This window comes from Silurus meridionalis, chromosome 23 (assembly GCF_014805685.1).
Source record: "Silurus meridionalis isolate SWU-2019-XX chromosome 23, ASM1480568v1, whole genome shotgun sequence".
NCBI classification, from domain to species: domain Eukaryota; kingdom Metazoa; phylum Chordata; class Actinopteri; order Siluriformes; family Siluridae; genus Silurus; species Silurus meridionalis.
Genome location: NC_060906.1, coordinates 18,538,472 through 18,560,914, shown reverse-complemented (window position 1 = coordinate 18,560,914; position 22,443 = coordinate 18,538,472). Strand labels below are relative to the sequence as shown.

At 37.7% G+C, this 22,443-nt stretch overlaps 1 protein-coding gene across 1 annotated transcript in view; it reads left to right on the top strand.

Moving 5' to 3' along the window:
• slc24a4b (solute carrier family 24 member 4b) overlaps positions 1–22,106 on the top strand; it is a 42,868-nt gene extending 20,762 nt beyond the window's left edge. The window contains exons 3-17 of the mRNA XM_046836887.1: positions 4,298–4,374; positions 7,147–7,221; positions 7,475–7,559; positions 8,093–8,196; positions 9,892–9,966; positions 10,204–10,229; positions 10,305–10,358; positions 11,506–11,597; positions 13,014–13,183; positions 13,706–13,847; positions 17,869–18,035; positions 18,113–18,227; positions 19,256–19,368; positions 19,997–20,062; positions 21,241–22,106. Coding sequence (XP_046692843.1) covers positions 4,298–4,374; positions 7,147–7,221; positions 7,475–7,559; positions 8,093–8,196; positions 9,892–9,966; positions 10,204–10,229; positions 10,305–10,358; positions 11,506–11,597; positions 13,014–13,183; positions 13,706–13,847; positions 17,869–18,035; positions 18,113–18,227; positions 19,256–19,368; positions 19,997–20,062; positions 21,241–21,393 — 1,514 coding nt within the window. The 3' untranslated portion in view covers positions 21,394–22,106. The remainder of the gene's footprint in view (positions 1–4,297; positions 4,375–7,146; positions 7,222–7,474; positions 7,560–8,092; positions 8,197–9,891; positions 9,967–10,203; positions 10,230–10,304; positions 10,359–11,505; positions 11,598–13,013; positions 13,184–13,705; positions 13,848–17,868; positions 18,036–18,112; positions 18,228–19,255; positions 19,369–19,996; positions 20,063–21,240) is intronic.
• Positions 22,107–22,443: the final 337 nt, after the last annotated feature.

The following is a 22,443-nucleotide window of genomic DNA, read 5'->3' as shown; positions in this document are numbered from 1 at the left end:
AGATATTGAAGCACACGCACCTCACCTATTAAATTATTTTCCCTCAAAACAAACAAGCAATCCCTATATACCTCATGTAAATTTCAGTGTACGCCGTCAAGAACAAAAATTAGCGGGCTGTTAATTGACCAGCTGTTTGCATAATACTTGCACCGCAAATGCTCTTTGAAATTGAAGCTTAAGAAAGGGCATGTTTCTGTTTTTAAGCAAAGTGCTTTTGCTTAATGGGCTTGGGGTTTGCTTCCTACGTATTCATTCTATCAGCTACATCAGTTAGCTGAAGTAAAATTTTTCCTTTGTGGTGGTGTCTATAGATATGTTTAGCATTTATTTACCAAATTATCATGATATATTTTTAATGGTCACAATGGTGTCCTCACAAACCGATGCCCATTTAGTGGCACATGCCCAATTATCGACACTGATTACCTGAATCGTGGACGCCATCCCCAGAAGAAGCATGAATGTCTCTCTAGTGTACAGAATATAGCACGAGGAACTATATTAAGCACAGATTTGCATTTTGGCACCTGTTTAGTGAATCTCCCTCTCTGCAGTACTGGCTGTGGTTGTTTCACATGCTTTGTATTCAGTCCAGTAGATGTGGAAGCAGAAGAAAGGATAGTGACAGACAGATTCTTTTGGACCAAGTTAGAAGAAAGTAACATGAACAGTTTGTTACATAGATGAACACAGTAATCAAATCATAGGAAAAGGAGTGTAAAATGTGAAGGATTGTGAGGATTGTGATTTGGGATTGTAATTCTTATATAGGGGAAGGCAATTTTGCCGAATCGGAACGTGTAAACACTTGAGTCTAAATTATCCAGAATGTTCACAAAATCTCACAATTCAAACTACTCTGGCTCGTTCTAAATGGCTGTGATTCACCAAATCATCTCGGACTTGAGGGGACGATTAGATTGGTTTAATTTAATTTCAAGTCTTGACTGTTTTAAGCTGTGTGAGCGCCAGTTTGGGACATTGGATTCCCTGTCATTTGTAAATCATGTACTATGCAAAATTGTGGTATCATACATACATTTTTTTGATGTCCTTGTTTAAAATAATTTTCAAGTCATTTGATATGTTTGGCTTACGTAGTACTGTGAGAAATCAAACAAAATTTAATTGTTGACGTTTTACATAGAAACCACCCAGTAAAGCGTAAACACAAAATTGAAAGAACATGCTGAGGTTCCACTAGTAGCCTTTTTGCCATGTTAGTTGATAAGACCGGTAAGAAGAACTTCAGTCAGCAAAGCAATAACCCAAGTTGTTAACAGAGCAAGTGTAACTTTAGATTATTTTATTTGACAATACTTTTGCAAGTTTTTACTGCTGCCATCGAGCATTAACAGCATTAACTTCAGCTGTTTGAGCTACAGGAGATAGTCTGTTGGATCGGACCACACGGACCAACTTTCGCTCCCTACATGCATCAAAAGGCCTCGGCCCCCCACGACCCTGTCGCTTTGTAGATACTGTACATACAGCGGTTGGCTGCCAAATCAGTTAAATGCAAATACAAAATGATGGCTTGCAGGGGTTTTTATTTCTTTCATTAACATTGCTCATCCTTTTGTTGTTATTTTAGCATTGTACAACCCTACACCTACAGTTCCAATATTTTTGTGATCAAACATTATATCCTCCGGCTGAAGTTTTTTTTTTTTTCAGGCAAAATAAATAGACTTCCATCTGATATATTCACTGTAATAAATGCACTACATCCCTTTTGAAGCAGCTGCGTTGTTCGATCTATGACCATAACCTTGTGATAGTTTTAACCACTGCAGAACATTTTTCAGAAAGGGATTAATGCATTGACCTTTTGGACCTATTGCAGTCTTTCATTTGATAAAATGTTTTTTCATTGATTGAAATTCTGTGATTTTTAATCATTAAACACTAAAAATAAATTAATTTGTTCAAACTTATATGGCTAATTATGTTGTTTATGTCAAATTGTAAAGAATATTGAACATTCCACAAGTTCTAATATTTGACTCTTCCTGGTAATTTCACTTCTCTTTGACATGCAATTCTCAAGTCAATACATTTAATATTTTTAAGAATGTAACGCAATTTCAGTCAAGTTGCCAGTAAATTAAGACATAAGTAACCATTCTACTGCATTATAATAAGTCTGGTGTCTCATCTGCTGCTATTCCCCCTCACTACTACTCTTTCTGGGAACAGCTCTGGACTCCAAACATCCTGAGTAGGATAACAGAACATTTACTAAAGGATAAATGAGTGAAATGAAGGAGTCTAGTAGCGTGTATCTGGCTTTACCACCTGTCTCCTGACGCACTGATGTGTTGGGATAGCAGCGGTAAACCACAGTGCTGGTGTGTCCGAGTATGAAGTATGATGTTGGCTGGAATGGTGTGGAGGGTCACCTTGACCTGCTGGAGACATTCATCTATATGCTGCTATTTTTGGAGCTGACGTCTCCGACGTCGTCCCCCCTATTGTTTCCATCTTACGTGTCATAACTGTGGAGGTCAGTTTAGCAATAATCTTTTTATAAGCACATTTTGAAAACAAGCCAATGACGCATCAGCTCTGAACATTTCTGGAAATATCTTGTTGTTTTTTGTTTTTTTAACAAAAATGACCTTTTGTCTCTCCTTCCACCCATACCTGTTTATTTTATTTTTTTTGTCCGTCTGTCCATATTGTCACTGTGTCAGTATCTGTCAGAAAATAATTTACATTTGCTATTCCAAGAGCAAGTGGTTAAATCTTTTTGGATTTATATGGAGTTATCATTGTAACTAGCATATATTTTTGAAAGATTTTAAAATGGATTCAAACAAGGTCAATTTCACGATAAGGTCAAATTTCTGAAATTGTGTTCAATAATTTTCTTCCTGTTTGAAATATTTTTCAAGGTTATTTTAGGGATACAAATGTAACAAGGAGGAATAGAGTTGTTGGTGGCATTGGCATCCACTTGCATTGCATAAAAAGAAAAAAAAGGGATAAGGTCTATTTTTTTGTCATTCTGATAAACTACCAAACACTAACTGTGGTCCTCTCTGAACCTGCAGTATTTATACTGTGTTAAGTCATCTCTAATAACAAGATGTTATTAAGGTACCATGACAGACTGAAGTCTTTGCCATTGCATTATATTGAGTTATTGTCTTGTTCCTTTACCACTCATGGGTGAAAAGGACACAAATGTGTAATTTTTCCAGATGAGGTCCATAGAACTTTAAGAACCTAGCTGTAGAAGATACATGTAATGTACTCGTACAGCTGTATTTTGTATTCTGATCACAGAGGAGTGTAAGGGACTTTTGTGTTTGACCTTTTCGAAGGAGCTGCAATACCCAGTCATGCTGAACAGTAGGAGCAGACTGCTGTAAACCGCACGGCAGTCTTTCCTCTGTGTGCGCATGCGTGTGGGGCCACAGTTAAAACCCAGATGTGTAAAATACGCATTTAAAAAGCCAGTATGTTTTATATCTAATTCAGTGGAATTCCACTTTCACTAAGATGACTTGCAGATAGAGCGGTAAAAACAAGGAAACCTTATCATTTGGAAATAACCTTTTATTCTGCAATAAACTCATTTGTAAAAAAGTATAATGAAAGCACAAAGTCTTTAATCTTTACAACTCTAATGATTTATTAAAGGTAAATCATAATGTATTTGAAGTATGAGTTCACAGTGAAGGCTTAGATTAAAGCAATAATCTACAGGATGGCTCACTGTTACTGTAATGCATGACCTTGAGTAGCTTACTGCTTTATAAAAGAGCAATAATATAGAATAAAAGTGCCTAAATGAAATGTATTATTAAAAATATACTAAACCATTCTTCTGCCACACAATGTATCTGATTCTTGTTGTATAGATCACCTATTCCCACCGACCCACACCCTCAGTTTCTCCCTTGATTCTCAGCTGTCCTCCATTATATAGCAGCTACCATATAGGAAATGTGGCTTCCAAAAAAACGTGATGTCTTATGCATAGATACAAGTCCACAGACACTTGGCTTGTGTCACTGTGATTGGTTAGAAAGGATAGGATAGCTGTCTATTCTGTCAGAGAGGTCAGCTAGTTTTGCTCACTAGACTACATAGATGGTTGTGGTTTCAACAGGATTCGGTTTCTAGGTTGAATCTTTTTTTTTTGGTGGCTACTCAGGATCCAGGCATTTGCAATCTTTGGTTCTAAGGAATAGAACCGGCAAAGTTGGTGTTTTGGTAACAATCATTGTGATGTGCCAAAATAATATATCAATGATATACTTCTTTGTGTGTCTGTGTGTTGCAGCCGTACATGAATTTCCTGACGACCTTTTTACCAACGCTGAGCGTAAAAGTGGAGCAGTGCTTCTGCATATCCTAGCGGTGAGGAAAAACTACTTTCCTTTCTGTTACATCTTTGCTGTTAATGGATCTCTATTTCTCTCTCTCTCTCTCTCTCTCTCTCTCTCTCTATCTCTCTCTCTCTCTCTCTCTCTCTCTCTCTCTGCTCCTGTCTTCACCATCCCGTCACCATTCACGTCTCTATATCTCAACACTGTCATTACTTTCGTCTTCATGTCTGCCTCTCTTCCTGTCTCTTTCATCTCCATCTGTCTCTCTATCTCTACCTTCATCTTTCCTCTATCATCTCTGTATAAACCTCCCACTTGTATCTATATTTCCTTCTTTCATTTAGGTCTGTCTCCTTTTGTCCTATATCTCTATCGATCTACTATTTACCTCTACTTCCATCTTCATCTTAATATCTATATACACGTCCACATCTATCTCTTTATCACTGTCTTTTGTTTCTTACCCTACCACTCACTTTATTTCTATTTTTAGTCTCTACCACTATCTCTCTCCTTTTACCTCGCTTCATCTGTCCATCTTCACTTCTGTTGCTGTCCATTCTCTCTCTACATCCACCTCTACTTCTGTCTCACCCTATTTATCGGTCTCATCTTTCATTTTTCTACATACTCCCATAACTGTATTTCCTTTTTCATTTCTCTCTCAGCCTCTACCTGATCTGTCTTCCTTTATCTTTGTTTTTCTTTTAGCATTCGTGTATATCCATCTCACTTCATCAGCCTCCACGACTTTACATCCATCCAATTAATCCAACCTCCATCTCTCTCTCTCTTTATCTAACTTCCACTTTACTTCTGTCTTTTCATCAGCTCATTTCATCTCCACCTGTCTCCACCTTTAGCTTCATCTCTCCCATTATCCCAATATCTCTCCATCTCTTTATCTTAATCAATCTCCCCACTTCCATCTTATCTATTATATTCAGCTGCCAACTCATATCTTCAGAACTCTTCTCATATACCCCAGTCATACACTATTTATTGCACCACCACTACCTTAGTTGCTTTCTGTTTTATCTCCGTGTCTTCCCACCTCTTACATTATGTGTCTTTTCCACCATTCATCTCTTAACATCTCTCAATGTTGATCTCCATCTGTTTCTTCCATCCTAACCTCGTGTAATTATATCCATCTCCACCTCAGCATCTTTTATTTCCACATGGAGGCCCCTTTGTCCATAATGTCTGTGCTAGTCTTCATATTTTCATCTCTCCTCAGTCATCTTTTCTGTTAATCTCTTTTTCTTGAGATTTTTAATCTCAATCCATTGCCATCTCGGGGTCTGTAAATCCATGCTCTAATAAAGTACATCATTTGCACATGACTTATAACGACAGCAAAAAAAAAGTCACCGATTCAAGTAATATTTAATAGGCTGTAAAAATATACATTTTTTAATCAGAGAAATTAATTGAGCATTTGTAATAAAATGTTTAATCTGCATAATTCATCATATTGGTGTATGATTTTTCAGGAGAAAAACATTTAAAAAAATGTGCTGCACTGATAATCTGCAACTATACTAACAATCAGCAGCAGTTCAAATCTGCTTCTTGTTATGTTACACTATAGGATGGCATAATAGCTTTCCTGTATGTGCTTTTCTCATCCATGGCTCCGAGCTGCTGCTCGGTGCCGTCTCGCCCCCCAATGGCTGATCTCGTTTCCTGCTTCAGCTGCTGCAGTAATACAAAAAGGCAAATCCATAATTTATTCGCGTCATCTTATTGATGATTCAGTTCAGTCAAGGAGAGCTGTGTATGATTCAATCAATGGTGGTAACAAGGGGAGTTTTATTGACCTAGGTTTAATTTATAGCCGCCATCTTTTAAACTCCAACTCTGGGCCCTAAACATTTGCATTCATTAACTCTACTGAGGGGTTTATAAATCATTTCATTGCTCTGTATGTACGATTATAAAGTATTAAATGTGTAATCATAAGAGTATTGTAAACATTTATATAATAATCAATAATATCATTAAAATCACCTACCTTATATGAAGACTTTGGAGGTGTGCTGTGGTATGTGACGACTTCCATTAGGCAATAATGTTAGCATGAAGCAACACTGTTGAGGTAGGTGGTATGGGTCAAAGTTCAAAACATCCATATCAATTTAAAGTTTCCCAGAAGAACTTAGCCCAGGGCTTCACTCTGCCTCCACTCTTGCCTTCTTTCTGTGGTGCATCCTGGTACATTTTTATCCACAGGTAAGTGAGGCACATACACCTGGTGGCCCACATGGTGCAAAAAAATAAACATAATTCTTCAGAATGGGCCTCTTTTTTTTTTTTATTACCTCGTGGTCCAGTCAGAGGTGAACAGAGGTCAGCATTGACATTCTGAGTGGTCTGCAGCTACAAATCCCCATACACAGCAAGCTGTGAGGCACTGTGTGGTCTACAATTGTGCTACAATTTCTCTTCTGTGGAATTGGACCAGCTATCTTTCACTCTGAATGCGCACCAGTGACCCTTGGGAGCCCATGACCCTATAGACACCCCACAAAGTCTATAATTTTAGAAATGCTCTGATGCATTCGTCTAGCCATCACATTTTGGTCAAGAAGTTCCCGATATTTCCTGCTGCCATGACCGCTTACAACTATGAGAACGTGCTGCCCAGTAAATATAATCCCTTGACAGGCGATATTGTAGTAAGGTAATCACGTTATTTGCTTCACCTGTCAGTGGATTTATGGCTAATCTCTGTATGTTTGTGGAAATAAAGCATAGATAAAATGGTAGACCTAGTAAATTCTTCTGTGTGCTTTCTCAGGCTCTGTATATGTTCCTAGCTTTGGCGATAGTGTGTGATGACTACTTTGTGACCTCTCTGGAGAAGATATGCGAGGTAAGAGCTTAGCCTAGCTTAGCCTCTATCCCGAAACATAGAATCTTACTTTAGTTTTTAAAGAAATACTAACAGGCTCAGTGTCGGTAATGTGTATGTTTGTGTGCACGGGTTCAATGTTTGTGGATTGTGGATCATCTCTTGGTGTCTATGTAGATTGTGCTCTGTTTTTAGGTTGTAAATTGTATTTGTTGTGTACTGTGTGTGTTGTAAACTGTGGCATTGTGGGTGGGATTTTGGGTGTGTTGTGCAGAAGTTGGATCTTAGTGAGGATGTCGCAGGAGCCACCTTCATGGCTGCAGGAAGCTCGGCTCCTGAACTTTTCGCATCCGTTATAGGTAAGAACAAATACAGGCCTAGTTTTGGACTGTGTGAGTGTCAAGAATCTGCTACAACAGCTTAGGACCACAGTTTGCATCTAATCGCCCATCACTGCACACCTTAACAGTGATGCAACTGTTATTAATGGACATTCGGTGTCACCCAGATGAGGATGGCTTCCATTTGAAGTCTGGTTTCTCTCAAGGTTTCTTCCTCATACCATCACAGGGAGTTTTTCCTTTTCACAGTCACCACTGGTTTGTTCATTAGGGACAAACTTAAAATTATTAGGAACAAACCTATGCATTGTTTTATAACTGTCTCAAAGCAACTTTACAGAGATAAAGCAATGTCCATTATTAAAGGCACTACAAATAAAAATGTATTGAATTGTTATACTAAAGAGGATCAAATTCTTGTATTTGTGCAATATGTGGTGGTGATGTAATGATATTTATCCACAAAGTGGTTCTCAAGAAAATAATTTTTACAGATTTAATCCTTAATTTAGAAATCGATTTTAGATCTAATATGTGATCATCTTCTGCAGGTGTGTTCATTACTCATGGTGATGTCGGAGTAGGGACCATTGTAGGCTCTGCTGTTTTCAACGTCCTCTGCATTATTGGAGTGTGTGGAATTTTTGCTGGACAGGTACACGTGTGTGTGTGTGTGTGTGTGTGTGTGTGTGTGTGTGTGTGTGTGTGTGTGCGTGTAATGCATTGGCATATTTTATGCTAATAATGAAGAGACATTTATTAAATGTCTTTATTCATTTCTACATTAATTGATTATGCCTAATTGTTTTCATTGTTTCTTGACTTTGATTCAGTGGATTATCTCACATGAATAATGTAGCTTTGTCTCTAAGAACTGCTGCTTTAATCATAAAAAACTCTTAACATGATACTCATCACAGGACACTGCTCATACTGAACTTCATTTCAATACCTAGTACTGTTTACTCTTTTACACTTGTATTGTGTAAAATGTACATTATGATGTACTATCCAATATCACCCAGAAGGCTTCCCTTTTAAGCCTGGTTCCTCTCAATCTTCAGATTTCATCCCAATGTCTCAGGCAACTTTTCCTTGCCACAGTTACTTTCAGCATGCTTATTAGGAATCTAAATCTACAATGTCTTAAAAAAACAACAACTATGAAACCAAATTTTTTTTATTGAATTAGCTTGAAGAGGCAAACCAGCACTGACAAAAGTGTTTTCTATTTTAATCTAATACATATATTCCCTCAGCTGCACAGCTCTGTGTCTAGGTAGGATTATGCTTTGTTTACTGCATTACAGGGTACATTTGATAGTTAGTATACGCATTATGCCGTACTTCTACTGATGCTATAATCACCAGTTGCAAAAACCGAACTGAAATTGTCCATAATTGCCATCACAATGCGATTAAGTTTACTGTAAAATTGCAGCATTCGGATTAAGTGAAGGCTGTAGCTTGAGGCAGAGTGGTGTCTGTTGTGTGAGGTGGAACTTCATGGTTTGTTCATGGTCCACATTGCTGCAGAGGAAGACTTTTTGGGAGGTGCATTGAACTTCCTGTGTGAGCTGCAGTCTTTGCAGTAAATCAGCACAGAAAGAAGGAAAACAGACAGATTTCTGTGTTTTTTCACAACTGCAGTGTCAGACTTCAGACTTAGGAAGCTTTTAAATATTAAGTGTTGCACTAACCAGATTGTTATTTGGCAATTTTTTTGTGGTATTCTTATAGCTGAAATCCAATAGAAACAATGTATTTTTAAAGTCAGGATGAATTGTGGATATTCAGGAAACAAAACCGGTGGAACACAACCGGAGCACACCAGTAGGGGGCACTGAAGAGCTTTTTTATAAGTATTACAAGTTTTGCAAAAAAAAAAAAAAAAGCAATACTGGTATCAAGTCAAAACAGGTTTTGTTATATTTAGATCTTCAGATGTCCCAGGCATGTGTTTTAGTTCCTTGGCAAGCCAGTTTGGATTGAGTTTTATCATAGAAAAAGTTTTGACAGCTCAGGTTGAATCACAATCTGTCTGAAGAGAAGGATTTTGGACCAACTGCAGTCCTCTTCCTTGTCCATTCAGGAGACTAAGCATTTCTTTTCCTGTGATCTGCGGCACCTGCTTTACACTGCATTCATTTAATGTAACCTATTAAATACATTAAGGCAGTGGTTTGATGTGCAATACCCACGCTTGTCCTATAATTCTAAACACATACTTTGTGTTTATAAATATATCATACACGCTTGCAGGCTTACTTTTTCTTGATCATATAAATCTTCTTCTCTAAGTGCAGGTGTTTTTTTTTTTTTTTTTTGTGTGCATGTGTGCATATGTCAGGTGGTGCTATTGACATGGTGGGCCGTGTTTCGGGACTCTCTCTACTACATCCTTTCTGTTGTGGCACTGATTGCAGTAAGTCCTGCTGTAAACATAAATAGACAAATAAAGACTTTGTGTGTACAAGAATATCTCAGTAAACACACGCACTCATTTATTTAAACAGCTTAAAAAGCTAAGAGTATTAAATCACTTATTTAATCCAGCACATACTATCATTTGAATGCATAACATTGGCGTATTATTCTGACCTTGTATTTATTGCTCTCTGATTCTATAATCCTCTTTTCTGCCTTTTTTTATTTTATTTAGTTTATCTATGATGAGAAGATTGTATGGTGAGTGTGTTAGTCCTGTTTGTGTAACATCATGAATAATAAACTGACTTTAACACACTGTTTTCCCTTTTCCAGGTGGGAGAGCTTGGTGTTGGTGCTCATGTATGCAGGTTATATTCTGATCATGAAGTGAGTACTTTATACAGTTTCTCCTTTATTTTTGGCAATTCCCATCCACCTGTCTAGCAAATGGCAACTGGGTCCAGTGTGGGTTTGCATCTTTAGACATTTTTGTTTTCTTTTAGACATTTGTTTGGGATAGAAAATGCAAACTATTTTTTTTTTTTTCCTGTCAGATGAATAGGCGTAATAAAACATATAGATGAATGTGTGTATGGATGGATGGATAGATGTGTGTATGGATGGATGGATAGATGTGTGGATGGATGGATGGATGGATGTGTGTATGGATGGATGGATAGATGTGTGGATGGATGGATGGATGGATGGATGGATAGATAAATAGGTGTGTGGGTGTGTGTGTGTGTGTGTGTGTGTGTGTGTGTGTGTGTGTACACAATATAATAATTTAATATAATATATGTGTGTATTTAATAGCATTATGCACTGGTCTTCCTAAATCGACACACACACTCATAGGGGCAGTTTTGTCAGTTGTGCTATATATCAGTCAGGCTTGCTGTTATGGATTCTGACACTCTATGACTTATTTATAAAACTGCTCATAAAGGACACAGAGCTAAAAACAAACATCTGACCGCCTTAAAATTAAATTAGCTTCTACCATTGCCCAAGCATCAGACTCCAGAGTGAGGGGTGGCTCAAGGTTTACAGACAGAAATGTGCATTAGAAGAGATATTGAGTTATTGAGTGAAGCAGGGTCGTTTGAGACGAGTGCATGATTGTCGGCTGTAAGCGTAATAGCATCCTATGAAAAACATGTATTGGGTAGTGAACTGGATACTATTTGGTTGAAACAATATTTGAATGTTCATGTGGCTCATCATTTTAATATTTCTAATGCAATAACAAACTAGGATTTAGATTAGGATTTTTTGTTTTTCACTTTTAAACTCTGTGGAAAAAGAGAGACGCGTAGCAACTGACACATCGTTCTTCAACGTTTTTTTTAAATTGCCGTGAATGAAGCGCAGTGCTGACCGATTGAGAAATTGCTGGGCAGCCACAGCTCGAATGTGTTGGCAGTGATGAATGTATATTCTACAACTATTGAATAAATAGATAAATCCATGACTGGGTGTATGTTTTCTTTTCAACACTTTTTTCTTGTTTTTTTTTTTTTTCCACTTTTAGATTTAACTCTACAATGCAGATGTTTTTCAGTGGAAAAGGCAACAAGAATGTTGCTAATGGGAACGCGGTGAGCGGAAACGAGTTGGAGGACGGTAATGATACTTGCTCTCGTGTCTCACATGACTTTTCATTTCCTTTGCTGGGTTCAGGTAAGGCTAAACAGACAGGCTGATTATCACTCATAATTTGAGTGGCATGTTGGCATGTAGGCGTGTCTATTGTTTAATTCCATAGATTTTTTTAAGGATGCTGATATAGGAATCAATCAGATTTCATTTCAATTGGGTAAAAGATTCAAATTAAAATTTGCCATCATGATGAGACAGAACTCATTAAAAAAAAACAGTTAATTATGATTATACATTTTACATCACAGACAAAAGTTTGTGGACACCTGACCATAAGATGTGCTTCTTTTTTAACATCCCATTCCACATTTAATCCGCATTTGCTGTTATAATAACCTCCACTCTTCTGAGAAGATGTTCCACTACATTTTGGAGTGTGTTTATAGAGATTTTACTAATGCCCAGGTACTGATGTAGGGTGAGGAGGCCTGGGGTGCAGGCCCTTTTAACGTTCAAATTCATCCCAAAGGTGTTCACTAGGGTTGAAGTCAGAGCTCTATGGCAGGACACTCAAGATCTTTCACTCTAAACCATATAAACCATATCTTGATGGAGCTGGTTTTGTGCATAGTGATTCTTTTCAGGTTTTTTCAGGCTTGTGATTGGCATTATATTCATAAATATTTTATGTTGAGTAAAAAAAATTGATTTACATTAAACAATTAATCATAAATCATTATTTTTGTGTTTCATTTTGCAGTAAACCAGAAGTGTATGTCTCTTTGCTTTCGGGACTCAGTATCGAGTTTGAACATGGTTTTTGTCTTTGTCCGTGTACATGTATGCTTTTTCCGTAATCTGATGAAAAGGTAATCCCTCATGTCCTCTCTACATCATCATCTTCCCTCCAACTCTTTTCTTACCCTGTGTGAATCCCGAGGCAGATTTTCTTTTGTGGAATTTGGCTTTTTAACACTATTGTCTTTACTCCAGCCCACTAGCCTGTCTGTTTAGCCGTACTAAACCCACTTCTGCTTCTGCTTGGCCATTGTTTTATGTCCAGTTATGGAATTGCTATCTCTGATTCTGTCTGTTTAGTTTAAATGCTTTCTTTTGTTCCTTTATATAAATCATGAATGTAACTCTAGTTGCGTGCTGTATGGCACAATTCCTTTGTTTCCAGAAATTTTTATTGTAATCTAGTTGCTTATTAAAAGCTTTTCGTCTTTTTGCACATTGTCTTATGCATTTCTGTAGCACCATGCACAGTTAAAAAATGCAAACAATTGAAGCTATGATCCCAAACATTTTTTGTACTAAATTCTTTTATCTATATTTCAAACTTTAACAGGTCTCTTTCTATTTTCTACCAGTGCTGAATTCTTGTTTATTCCTGTGACTGCAGAATGTCATAACCTGTGCCTGCTATACCCTGTCTAGTCAAACTTAGTAAGCGCTACACTCGAGGTTCAGTGGTCATGGTGGATGAGATCATCAATGCCAGTCCTCCGAATTACCGTTTCCCTGAGGCTGGACTTCGTGTCATGGTCACCAACCACTTCGGACCCAAAACTCGCCTACGCATGGCAAGCCGTCTCATTATTACAGAGGTGTGCATCACATGATGTGTGTAGAGACTCTTCAAAACTGACTTTTGGAATAGTAATGAGGTTGGATTGTTGAACAGCTGCACACAGCTGCATACCCTGTATTTAACAACAGTGGGTAAAAATTATAATGAGGCAATAATGATTATTTTATGATCAATTCTATTAGCTTGAATTTGTTAACCCATACAGGGTAATTCTGTAGGTTTTTGCAAGAGTAATTTGGTAAAAAGATGTGGGTTTTTTTGGGAGACATGCAACTTTTTAATGCTTTTAAATATGTAAATCTGGTTGAATAATAAAAAAACTAAATCTGACATTTACCTAATTTTACTATGCAATAAAATTCAAACATCACTAATATATGCAAATCTGATTTAAATGTAAAGGTAATATATAAAAATCTGATATAAAAGGTAGACTTTGCCCATGCAAGCATCATATGCAGATCTGTAAATCAAATTTTATTTGTAAGTATTCAGCATAATAAAGCTGCATTGTGTTGGTTTTTTTTTTTTTTTGTAGAGGCAAAAGCTGGTTCAGGGAGCCAACGGTGTTGAAGTGGCAGTGGTGGACGGAAAGAGTGACATCGAGAATGGGAATGTGCTTGAGGATAAGCCGAGTGAGGAGGAGGATGGAGAATTGACCTCACCCTTCACTATTCCAAGTAAGAGATTCGTAGGGAAAAGGAAATGGTGGGACTGTGGGTTTCACTGGTAACTCATAGTTGATGGTCAGTTCTCAACACGAAGGCTATTAATTTCTCCCCTTGACCCATAATATTGCAGCTCTTGATTTGAGGATTTGAATTTAATTATAGGTCACTTTGCATAAAGTGCAAAAAGTGCCTGCAAAATGGAGCCAAATTATGAATCCAGTTACACATATATATATATATATATATATATATATATATATATATATATATATATATATATATATTTATAGTTAATGAGTGGGTATGGGGGCAAGCAAAAATTCTCAGACATGACAAGAGGAACTCATTCTCATCTTGGTGACACTGGATAGTGAACAAGTGTTTTGTCCGTTTATACAGGGAGTGCAGAATTATTAGGCAAGTTGTATTTTGAGGATTAATTTTATTTGAGGATTAATTTGAACAACAACCATGTTCTCAATGAACACAAAAACTCATTAATATCAAAGCTGAATATTTTTGGAAGTAGTTTTAGTTTTAGCTATTTTAGGGGATATCTGTGTGTGCAGGTGACTATTACTGTGCATAATTATTAGGCAACAACAAAAACAAATTCATACCCATTTCAATTATTTATTTTACCAGTGAAACCAATATAACATCTCAACATTCACAAATATACATTTCTGACATTCAAAACCAAACAAAACAAATCAGTGACCAATATAGCCACCTTTCTTTGCAAGGACACTCAAAAGCCTGCCATCCATGGATTCTGTCAGTGTTTTGATCTGTTCACCATCAACATTGCGTGCAGCAGCAACCACAGCCTCCCAGACACTGTTCAGAGAGGTGTACTGTTTTCCTCCTTGTAAATCGCACATTTGATGATGGACCACAGGTTCTCAATGGGGTTCAGATCAGGTGAACAAGGAGGCCATATCATTAGATTTTCTTCTTTTATACCCTTTCTTGCCAGCCACGCTGTGGAGTACTTGGGCGTGTGTGATGGAGCATTGTCCTGCATGAAAATCATGTTTTTCTTGAAGGATGCAGACTTCTTCCTGTACCACTGCTTGAAGAAGGTGTCTTCCAGAAACTGGCAGTAGGACTGGGAGTTCAGCTTGACTCCATCCTCAACCCGAAAAGGCCCCACAAGCTCATCTTTGATGATACCAGCCCAAACCAGTACTCCACCTCCACCTTGCTGGCGTCTGAGTCGGACTGGAGCTCTCTGCCCTTTACCAATCCAGCCACGGGCCCATCCATCTGGCCCATCAAGACTCACTCTCATTTCATCAGTCCATAAAACCTTAGAAAATCAGTCTTGAGATATTTCTTGGCCCAGTCTTGACGTTTCAGCTTGTGTGTCTTGTTCAGTGGTGGTCGACTTTCTGCCTTTCTTACCTTGGCCATGTCTCTGAGTATTGCACACCTTGTGCTTTTGGGCACTCAGTGATGTTGCAGCTCTGAAATATGGCCAAACTGGTGGCAAGTGGCATCTTGGCAGCTGCACGCTTGACTTTTCTCAGTTCACGGGCAGTTATTTTGCGCCTTGGTTTTTCCACACGCTTCTTGCGACCCTGTCGACTATTTTGAATGAAACGCTTGATTGTTCGATGATCACGCTTCAGAAGCTTGGCTATTTTAAGACTGCTGCATCCCTCTGCAATATATCTCACTATTTTTGACTTTTCTGAGCCTGTCAAGTCCTTCTTTTGACCCATTTTGCCAAAGGAAAGGAAGTTGCCTAATAATTATGCACACCTGATATAGGGTGTTGATGTCATTAGACCACACCCCTTCTCATTACAGAGATGCACATCACCTAATATGCTTAATTGGTAGTAGGCTTTCCAGCCTATACAGCTTGGAGTAAGACAACATGCATAACGAGGATGATGTGGTCAAAATACTCATTTGCCTAATAATTCTGCACTCCCTGTAGTTGTTTACTAGATTTACACTTACATGTTTGCATGCAAGTCTTGTCCTAATCCACAGCGAAAAAAAATGATTTAATACTACAACTGAGGAGCTGGGGGTTAAGGGCCTTGCTCAAGGGCCCAGCAGTGACTGCTTGGTGGTGCTAGGATTTGAACTCTCAACCTTCCAATCATGAGTCTAACTTCTTAAACACTGAGCTTCCACTTTTACCTCTATATAGTCAAAAAGTGTAATTGTACAACCAGGACCACTGATAATGAGCCTCAGAGCCATTTCTGAATTTATTCTACAGTCTATTGTAAAAATAGTCTGAAGTACAAATTGTTCTTAGCAATTGCAGTCTTATCGCTGTTCAAGGTAGAACTTCTACACCCATTTTTATGACTTTTTGTGTGGTACCATTTACAGTAATCTCATGGTGTTCTTAGAGAAGGTTTTAAGATGATTGAAATTCTAGTCCATTTATCAGAATGCAAATCAGTTTAGCATTACTTACAAACAATTGTATGTGCCATTGCTTCCATTCATTGCGATACTGCACATTTTATGCATCTTGATATCTTTTATAGCTCTTTATAATTCACTTCAACTGACAGATTACTGGAAGATTCTCTCTAAGGCATATGGCAGACCTAATTAACATATTCAGATCATTTCAATTTAAGATCCTAACATCATTAAAGTGACTGCAGCATTTAAAGTAATGTATAAATGTTATTCCTTTGAGTTTCTTTTCAGATTAATGTTTTAAGCAGAAGCTTTTGGAGGTCATATTGAGGTCACAATTGAGCTCTCCAAATACATGTGCACATTTTGCTTTATAATATCTTATTAAGCAACTGATATACACATCATAATGCTTCCCTAAATGGATCTATAGAAAGCTGTCAATCTTTCCTACTTTCCAAAAGAGGACATAATAGGCAGCACCACACATTCAGCTATTTTATGTGGAAAAAATGCTAAAACATTTAAAATCTAAGTTCACTTATACATAGACTATGCTCATGTTGGAACCTATTTAGAGAATAGTTATGTACTTAACACCACAGCCACTGTTTTTGAGCCAATTTCATTAAAAAATACATAAATTATAAATCAAAGTAATATTCCTAAGCCCTTAATTTAGTTTCTGGAGTGCAGCCTTTCTGTTAAAGGCTGTTTTTCCTCAAAATGATTGCTATTTAATTGTCCATCAATTCAAATAAAACACAATCAGCACCAAACAGTTTTTGTCTTATTTTTTTGGTTATAGATCTTGTTATAGTTACAGTTTCTGTTCACATAAAAAAGGACATATTAATGTTTAGAAAAAACCCACAAAACTATATTTAGAATAAACTACAATAGAAAAGCCTGGAATTGTTTTACAAAAACAGAAAATAATCTTGTGTTCAAAAACTGGAGCATTTCTTATTTTATTCCCATAAGAGTCGTTCTACTTGTCTCCACTTGTTCCTGGTGCTTGTCTCAGTATTTCTCCCATTCCTGGAAGCATTTCTTGCAGTCATATATTTTTTTTTGTCATGTCTCCAGCCTTCTTCGTTTTCTCCTGAATTGTCAAAAAAAATAAAATAAATTGCTGTCATCATGCCAAAGTTGAATTCTGGAAATTTCTTGAAAAGAAAAAAAAAGAAAAAGTCCTGCTAATAAAGCAGTCGTGATGTGTCTTGTATTGTTCTATAGGAAAATCTTATTACTTGATGTGATACTTGCGAAGCAGTCAAAGACGTTGTCAGATGCTAGTGGTGCCCATCACCCACAGGAGGTTATATCTGGGTACATGTTTGTGAGTGAGAGGAGTTCATTTTATATAGTGTGTACTAGTGTTCAATTGAAATGATGATTGTATTGTCAGGATTTGAAATCACTACCTCTTGACAGCAGAACAACTTTTGCATGAAGTTGGAAAAAAGTTGGAACTTTCAGACATGCTGTAAAGAACTTCTGCTTGTTATAATTTCCTAAAAGAGCTTCTCGAACAGTGGACAAAGGTGAAAAGGTGTTAGTTTAGCAACTATTATTGTTATTGTTCCTATAGGGTTTGTTATTGAGGTGTATGTGTTTGTTTGTGGCTGTGTAGAGGGCTGCATGAACAAGACCAAATGGCTGATCTCATGGCCTATTCTGCTTCTGCTATTCTTCACCATCCCAAACTGCTCGAGACCTCGCTGGGAGAAATACTTCATGCTCTCTTTCATCCTCTCGACTGTCTGGATCGCAGTCTTCTCCTACTTTATGGTGTGGATGGTAAGTTTTTTTTTTTTTGCTCTCCTTTTATCATCATTTCTTGATTTGTTGACCCCCAAGCTTACCTGCTCTTTTAGGTAACCATCATTGGCTACACACTCGGCATTCCCGATGTTATCATGGGCATCACGTTTCTGGCAGCCGGCACTAGCGTACCTGATTGCATCGCCAGCCTGATTGTTGCTCGCCAAGGTTTGTCTCTGCTATTCAGATCTCATGTTTGGGAGGTTTTCATTATAGTATGGTGCACTAGTTCCTGGAGCTATGACCATAATTCGGGCTGCACAGCAGGTGATGGGTTTATATGACTGCGCCTGTTCTAATACAATATCAGTTCTATAGTAACAGTTCATTCACAGCCACTTGCTTGGTGGTACTTTACATAATCTAAGCCTATTATAAAACAGATTAGCCTTTATATGAACTCAGGCAGGCTATTCAAACCTTATTAAGCATCAGTCGAGCCTCAAAAAAAGAAAACCCTCTGAGAAATCATGTCAGATTAGCTTATGTTAGCTTAACATTGAAAAAAAATCACTGTATGATGCAAAATTGTGGGACTTTGTCAGTTTAGCTTAATTTTAAGTAGCCTGCAAATATAATCAGTGAAAATTCATCAGTGTGTAAATATGTTTTAAAAATAATTGTGTTACTAGACTCCTGTTTAGCTAGCACAGGTTAATGAGAAAGTACTAAAAGAAGACATTATAACCATTAACAACACTAATAAAAAATTAAATCTTCTTTTTTTGAATTAAGTTTAGTTAGCTTATGCTAGCTGGCAGCCTTGGGTTAGCCGTGAATATGTTTTTGATTCCTTTCAGAATTCTTGCAGCGTAGCTCATGTAAGCTAATTGCTGTTTGTTCTGCTAACTTAAGACTTTTTGCAGAATAGACTCACTTTTTTTGGCTGTGTTTCTATTTTGTATATAGTTCGACATTATTAGATTGTGTTGACTGATTCTGCTCTGCTCCTGGTAACTGTATCAAATCAGCAACTTGTCATAAAAAGGAAGAGAAAACTTTTCATTGCTCTCTGTGTGGAAATGTTACTGCTTACAGGTTTAAAAAGTTTGAAGATGTATTGTTTATTCTGTGGGAATCCTTTTTTTTTGTTTACTACTATCATGTAAATTGTTAATTCATGTAAAAAAAGTTTTATTCACAATTATTAGACTGTGTTGGCTAATTGTTGGACTCTGTGTGTGTGCACGCTACAGGTCTGGGTGACATGGCTGTGTCGAACAGCATCGGCAGTAACGTGTTTGACATCCTGGTGGGACTCGGATTGCCGTGGGCTCTGCAAACGATGGCCATCAGCTACGGCTCAGTGGTAAACCCATGCACTTAAACTTGTTTTGGTTCATTAAATGCAATGTTTCACACAGCTTCAGGGCTGAGATTGGAATATAGTGTTTTTGTAAAGGCTTTATGCTTAATGCTTAGCACTCTTCTGCTCCACTAAGTTAAGATGTCTCTTCACATTTATTTAACAACCCTCAATATACATTCATCCTAGTGATCAATATAAACCCTCCCAAGCAATGCCTATGCTCTGTGATATTCCTGGTGGCAGGACCTGGAAATAGAGGAAATGGGATATGACTAACCACTTTTTTATAATTTTTCTTTTTGTCTGTTTGCAGTTTCTGTGTAAGTTCTACCTAAGTGTTTTCTCTTTGATCTTATGGTTTATCCAACACCCTAAAACTCATGACAGCAGGTGTATCAGCTGTGATAAATTGCCCCTAGGTGTGAATGTGTCCCAGGATTGGCTCCAAACTCTAAATCCTAAATCTTGCAAAGATTAATGAATAAATTAACTTATGCTTTGATCATTTACATTGTGGTCTCTAATTTAATTAATTTTTATTGGCTGCAGAACATTTTCCGTATTTTAGTTTTTTTCTGTATGAATAAACAACCTTGTTTTAATCTCATCTTTTCTGCTCTCTTTTCAGGTGATGATAAACAGTCGAGGGTTGGTGTACTCCGTTGTGCTGTTGCTCGGCTCTGTTGCTCTCACTGTGGGTGTGATTTTACACACACACACTGACATACTCACACACACAGCCCCACATGACAAATAAACCCACACACTTTTGCTGACTTGGCTGAAAAGCTGCTTTATTGAAGCTTGAAAGTGTCCACAAATGAACATGTAAACAGTAAACAGACTTTATTAGCTATCATAAGACACTGCTGCAGTTGTCAAGGGCAATGAATTTTCAGTTTAAAGAACAGCACTTTTAGTACTTCCTCTTGTATAGATGTTTTATTTGAAACCTCGAGGCCAATACAGATCACAGTGCAAACCTGAATTCTATATTAAACATTAATATAGAGGTTGATGAGGAGACAGTAATGCACTGCAATATCCTCAGCTGAGCAACAACAAGAACGTTGCTGTGAGATAAAGCGACGTCCTCAGTGGGATTGAAGGCTGAGTGACGTTTTCCACTTGGCAGACAAGGCAGTGCGATTTCCAAAGTGAGGGAGGGGTGGGTGGTTGTTATTTCAGCCAGGATCAGAATCTCCTCCTAATACACCTCTTTGAAGTGCTGCTTTCCATCAGGCCTCTCTAGGAGTTGAAGGGGTCCATCAAGCCGGTTAAACTGCTTTTGGCTCTCACGGATCTGTTCCTCCTGCTCACACAAGCAGTCTCTTGTTCCATCATGCAAAACAAGGATATAAGTGCAAAAATATATTTAAGAAACAAAACACACAAAATAAACTAATTTGATAAAGGACTTGAGCATGGCCTGTGAAAGCATGAGGAAAGTGCTACTCAGATATGTAACTCGGATACGCCATGAAGTGCAGGGGCTAATGGGAAATGAAGTTTGTGACCATACGTTAGTGTCTCTCTAGTGAATGCTGAGATTCTGCTAAGAAAATAGTTTACTTTTTGGTGGTAACAGGTACAAGGACTCCTCAGAACAATGCATCATGAATTATTCTGCCTGTGACAGCATGTGCAGAGGTGTTTTATGCCTATTCATTATTTCTTTTGTATCTGAACATTGTCCACAATGTATTCTTTTCCCTAGTCCTGCTTCTTTGTGATCTAAATGGACCACAGAAAAAACAAGCAAAACACTTCTCAAATCCCATGTTTTTCTACTATAAATAAATATAAATGTATATTTATGTGGAAGTAACCTCAACTACTTTATTTGACTTTGTTACTGATTTGTTTGTATAGATCCTGGGCATCCACATCAACAAGTGGAAGCTGGACTTCAAGCTGGGTGTGTACGTGCTGGTCCTGTACGCCATCTTTCTCTGCTTCTCAGTTATGATCGAGTACAACGTGTTCACCTTTGTCAACCTGCCCATGTGTCAGGAGGACCATTAGAATCCATGCAGTCCTCCACACCTTGCTGATGTTCACCTCCATTCTGTTCTCCCTCTCGATATTCCTTTCCCAACCCTGATCCAAACTGTCTCCTTCTCCCTCTGTCCTTGTCTTTTTTCCTTTAATAGCTGCTGGTCTTCCACTGTAGTTTCAAAACCACCATTACCTCAAAGTGGGCTAGGATGTCGTTGTTTATCTCGCAGTAAATTCCAGACCTTCTTTCAATGGCAGCAGTCCACAAAGTATTAAGTGTTTCAGGAGCTTGTGTCACAATAGCAGGTCAATCGGACAAAAAACGCAAGCCCTCGAGCATGACAAAGATCTCTCCATGATCCAAAAAGGGGATCTTCTTGTTGGCAGCTCTTCTATACTTTCATAAGGGGGGAAAAGAATCCATATTGCAAAGTTGAACTGTCAAATACAGACTGTATTGGCTTTGTCCTATATGAACTCACACTTTTTTCTTTCTCTGCATTGTTTTTTTATGTTCTTTATAGTTCTTTATTTATTATGCACTATACAATGAATTTATTTATAAGAACTTCTCCACTCATTGGTTGTAACTTAGACTTTTTGATGTGCATGCTTTTCTATTTCGCTGCACTAAGTGAAAATCGTATTTACTTTCAAACCGTTTTGTTACTTTTTTTTGTGAAATGAATGCAAGAGAGTTTGCAGGAAAGCAGAAGAATAAGATACAGTACACAAACTAAGAGTGATCTATATGTTGTAGATGAAAATGCTTTTTATTTAATCTGGGGAACTGCAGGAATGTGGAAACCTTCTGGACAAACTCATCTGACAGATTTCTTTATTTTTTTTGGTCACAATCTGAAGAGGTTTCCGGAATTGGTGTGTTCAGTTGTGAAATGGAGGTGGAGGATCGTAGGTTGGTTCCTGACCCTTGTTTTGTCTCCAGAAAAAAGCAGATATGGACTTGCACCACTTTAAAACCCCTTGTACCGGTGGGCAATTGTGTTCTTTTAACAACTTTCCATGTAGATATGTGCACTTTAAAACAAGCGTCCAAGTAAGTCTTCTCTCATCAGT